General features: G+C 39.0%; 1 protein-coding gene across 4 annotated transcripts in view; it reads left to right on the top strand.

Annotated features, from left to right (window-relative positions):
* The window catches only part of LOC113830546 (organic cation transporter protein-like), a 40,331-nt gene that overhangs the window by 32,815 nt on the left and 2,516 nt on the right, over nt 1-5,000 (top strand). For 2 of the 4 annotated variants that reach the window (XM_070139078.1, XM_070139079.1), the window contains exons 9-13: nt 1,107-1,139; nt 2,326-2,385; nt 2,950-3,143; nt 4,313-4,392; nt 4,924-5,000. The exon at nt 4,924-5,000 is cut by the window's right edge and continues 108 nt beyond it. In XM_070139078.1, coding sequence (XP_069995179.1) covers nt 1,107-1,139; nt 2,326-2,385; nt 2,950-3,143; nt 4,313-4,392; nt 4,924-5,000 — 444 coding nt within the window. The remainder of the gene's footprint in view (nt 1-1,106; nt 1,140-2,325; nt 2,386-2,949; nt 3,144-4,312; nt 4,393-4,923) is intronic. The other 2 variants (XM_070139081.1, XM_070139080.1) reach the window with 1 other exon arrangement.

Below are 5,000 nucleotides of genomic sequence, written 5' to 3'. Positions count from 1 at the left end.
ACATATTAGCATTGGATTTTTATGTACTCAGAAAATTATTATTATTATGATTTTTTTTTCTATTAGTATGTGTGTACATATTAACGCTCAGACAGATAATTTGGTGGAATGATTTTTCCTTCACTTTCAATTTCCTTTTACACTAAAGCTATATTTTCTCGGTTTAATTTTCATTTGCGAAATTCTGAAAGCCGATTGCCGATAAGGAATAAAATTATAACAAGGATTATGATAAAAAGCGGAAATTAATGGTAAAGGAAGAAAATGCTGAGGTAAAAGAGAGAGGAGAGAGAGAGAGAGAGAGAAAAAAAAGAAATATGCATCTTGTTGGAAAAAGAAGATAAAAATGAGAATTGGCAACTGTCGAGCTAAACCCCACCTCTTTGTCATCATTTATTGCAAATATTAATAGTTTTTTTGTTTCCTTTTTTATTTATCTTTTTAATAGAGTTTGAGTACTGAACATTTTCCAAAGAAATTTTGAAAAAATGCTTACCATAAAGTATATCACAGATTAGGAGAAGCGAAAAGGGGGCGGAGTCAAATGACGTCAACTCGCTTACCAATGGGAGTGACCAACGAGATATCAGATACAGCTAGATATCATTATTTGTATTGTTTACTGGATATTATTACGATTACCATTAGTAAAAAAAAAAAAAAAATCCACTTCATTTTATGAGAACTAATAATTCCATAATACAAAAATCCGTCAAAATACTACAGAAAAAAGGCAATATTATTTTTGGGTTCAACAAGCTAAACGTAGCTTGATAGGTATGGTAATCATGCACTGTAATTTTCCACTAAATAGATATAATACATTGATAAAGTCAAACACTCGCCCATAATTTTCCATCGTGTGATATTAAATACTTGAATGCAAAATACAAATAAACATCGCATTCCATGTAAAGAAAGGATTTAATATTTCAATATGGTTTTGATTATAAACCAATATCTCATACTTTATTTATGACTGTACATATGTATATATTTGTAAAATGACTGGTCATGGAAAGGTAAAGGGGAAAATGGAATTGGCACAAGGGGTATATAGACAAAAAAGCTAATTGATAAAATAATTTTGATTTGATATATTCCAGTTAGAACCTGAAGAAAAGATAGCACAGGAAAAGGTAAGGCCTATTTGCAAAGAACTGCAATCGTGCTTGATATTTGCATGCATGACCCTTACAGCTTCCCTCGCCAGCATGCCCAAGCGCGCATGATCCAAACCACTACTAACTAATACTAACTTCCTTCAAATGAGGTTCTCGTGTTTCAACTTTCGGAAAAAAAACACCGATTTATTTCAGAAGAGTAGGCTAAATATGTGTGAAAGTCTATACACACTGATAGAAAAAATAGTGATCGATAAATAGATAATATTATGAGATTACCTTTTTCAATTAATATGCTAGGAGATATAATTCGGTATCGTAATGTAATGCTATGAGCACACACCAATGTAATAGGCTTCTCCGTGCATGGCCACTTAGCAAGAATGGTTTGATTAAGGAACTAAACCCATTAAGGTAAATCTATATCAAAGCTTGCCGAGTAGATAAGTAGAATGCCTAACCTTATGTTCAATAAAAGGCCGAAATAAACTAACCTTCATTAGCTAAATGTTGTAGAACCAGAATTAACTTGAACACTAATGCTATTTCTTAGTTTAGAACATGAACAAAACAGACTGCATTAAATGGACTGCTATATGAAAAGTAATTATTCATGAAAGAATAACTTCAAAATGGGAGATACTTGTAGAAATGAAGAAAGGGAATGATGGTGTCGTTAATACTAATGGCATATGACAAACATCGTTTTGTTGTGCAGATTTATAATGCTGTGACCAGTAACTGCATGCCTCCTTTTCCTCTTTTTGTCTGCTGGCTTTAGTCGCTTTCTGATATGAATTCAGGTTAAGATGACAAGCACATAAACAGCTGCACATACACAGATGAACAAAAACCATGCACGTAGACACACGCAAACACACGCACACACCCACACACACGCACACACACACAACACACACACACACACACACACACACACACACACACACACACACACACACGCACACACACACAAACACACACACACACACACACACACGCACACACATACACACAAACACACACGCGCACACACACATATTTATATGTATATATAAAAATATATTTATATTTTCATTGAAAAACTTTCTTTTCCTATACACATATCGCATTAAAAACATCTTTCTTTTCCTGTACACATGAATATCGCCTTTCAAGTGACGTCATCCCGCGCTTCGCTAACAGTTCCCTCTTCCCGCAGAAGGACAACGAGGACAAGACCAACTTCGTCGAGAAAATCGTGAACTTCTTCAAAAGCGTCGTAAGAAAAGAAAATATGATATTGTTTTTGGAAATATTAAATTGGAATGCCAAATATTGACTTATATATGAATTTCGGATAAGTTATGATGTTATGAAATAATGTAATTGGATATATTACTTTCCATCATTGCTTTATCACATATAATTCGTTCCTTCTATAAGATTTTCCTCCAAGCAACAAATATTCTATGTTCCATCTGTCACCCCGTTTCCCGTATCTTCTTTTCGTTCTTAATTTGTTCACATTCATTTTCATAACATCTCGTTTTTCTCCTCTAGCTTCTACCCTTCATAACAATGTATATATATATGTGTGTGTATGTGTGTATGTGTGTGTGTGTGTGTGTGTGTGTGTGTGTGTGTGTGTGTGTGTGTGTGTGTGTGTGTGTGTGTGGGCGTGCGTGTATGTGTGTGTGTGTGTGTGCGTGTGTGTGTGTGTATGTGTGTGTGTGTGTGTTTCTATCAACCTGTCTGTCTGTCTGTCTGCCTACCTGCCGGTCTATCCACCTATTCCTCTACCAAGGCAGCCATCCCTCCATCCCTCCATCTCTATCCCCCGAAGGTGACCCTCCTGAGCACCAGGAACATGCGCCGCCGTTGCCTCATCATCTTCTTCGCCTGGTTCGTGGTCAGCATGGTCTACTACGGCCTCACCTTCAGCGGAGGAAACATCAAAGCCTCTGTGTACCTCATGGTGTTCATGAGCGGCCTGGTGGAGATCCCCTCATACCTGCTCGTCTGCTGGACCCTGAAGAAGTGAGTTTTCTTTTTTATTATTATCATTTTTTTTTTTGGGGGGGGAGGGGGTGTAATTTATTTCATTTTTTATTTATATATTTTTTTCCCTTTTTTGGGGGGGTGTAATTTATTTTATTTTTTTATTTTTTTTTTTATTTTTTTTTTTGAGGGGGTGGGGGGTGTAAGTGAGGTCGGGAGTGTTGGTGAGCCAAAAAAGGGGGGAAGTTAGTGTGCATATATACATGGGGTATAGGGTGTTGGGGCAGGGGTCTTAGAGGGGGAGGTTGGGGAATGGGGGGGTGGGTGTTAAGAATAGGGTGGGGTGTGGAGGGGTTTGGATGGAGAGGAGTGGGAGACTTTTGGGAGGGGGAGGCGGTGGTTGAGGTTTGGTGGGGGAAGAGAGGGAAATGCTGTGTTGGGGAAAGGAGGGGGAGGGATTTTAGGGGACGGACAATGGGTAAGGGGTGAGGAAGAAAGAGGGAAGAAGGATGAATGGTTAAGGAAGGTGTGATGGGTTTGGAGGACGGTATGGGGGAAAATGAGGAGGGAGGGGTGAGAGGCGAAGATCCAGGAGAGGCAGGGGAAGGATGATAGGTGGGGAGGAGTGTTAAGATGTAAGGGAGGAAGAGGAAGAGAAGGGAGAGGGGGTAAGGGCTCGAAGGATGGGAGAAGCGTAGGGGAAAAAGATAAAAAGGAAAGAATTAGAGTGTATGAGAGTGGACGGGAGAGGGGAGAGGATGAGGGGATAGCAGGGAGAGGAGGCGAGGCTAAATAAATGAGGAAAGGAAGAGAGGAAAGTGATCTGGGATGAGGAGAGAGAGGAAAGGTTCGGGAATGGTTGATTCGATGTTTTCTGATTGCAGGTTTGGCTTTTTGGGGTATATATATACATATATATATATATATATATATATATATATATATATATATATATATATATATATATATATATATAATGATTATATTACATTTTGTATAGAACAATGTAAATGTGCTAAGGATTAAAGCAAGTTTCTAGCTTTTGGACATGATCATAATAACATCCTGAAATCGAATGTCCAAAATAATCAAAAAGTCATGAATAAATATACAGAGAGATTATCATACAAATGATTAAAGAAAGGTGGAGAATGACGTGATAAAGAAAACAATCTCACGCGCCACTAACACGACGAAAACAACTTCAGATTCGGTCGCCGACTCAACCTGTGCGTCCTCTTCGTCATCTGCGGCGCCGCCTGTCTGCTCATCCTGGCGGTGCCCAAAGGTAGGGCCGCTGCGTATAAATGGGTTTATATATATATATATATATATATATATATATATATATATATATATGAATATATAACCTCACTGTTTTGGATTCGATCCCGCGCCGCCAGATCGGAAGGCAGCCGCTCTATCCACTAGTCCGCCACTCACTAAAACGATGCTTTTAGTGAGTGGCAGACTAGTGGTAAGGCGGCTGCCTTACGATCTGGCGGCGTGGGATCGAATCCCGAACAGAGTGGTTATATATATATATATATATATATATATATATATATATATATATATATATATATATATGCATACACACGCACACACAGATATATTACACACACACACACACACACACACACACATATATGTGTGTGTGTGTGTAATATATGTGTGTGTGCGTGTGTTGTGATCTTTCTTTCCGTGACAATAGATAGTTTATCCACACACTTACACCCCTTCCTCACTCCCCCTAACCCCCTCCCCCTCTCTCCCCCAACACTGGCCCCGCCCCCAACCGCCTCATTCTCTCCCTCAGAGCAAGTGTGGCTCAACCTGACCCTGGCGACCATCGGCAAGTTCTTCAACTCGTCGGCCTTCGGCGTCGCCTACATC

Source organism: Penaeus vannamei, chromosome 25 (genome assembly GCF_042767895.1).
Source record: "Penaeus vannamei isolate JL-2024 chromosome 25, ASM4276789v1, whole genome shotgun sequence".
In the NCBI taxonomy this organism is placed as follows: domain Eukaryota; kingdom Metazoa; phylum Arthropoda; class Malacostraca; order Decapoda; family Penaeidae; genus Penaeus; species Penaeus vannamei.
This window is presented reverse-complemented; position numbering and strand designations above follow the sequence as displayed.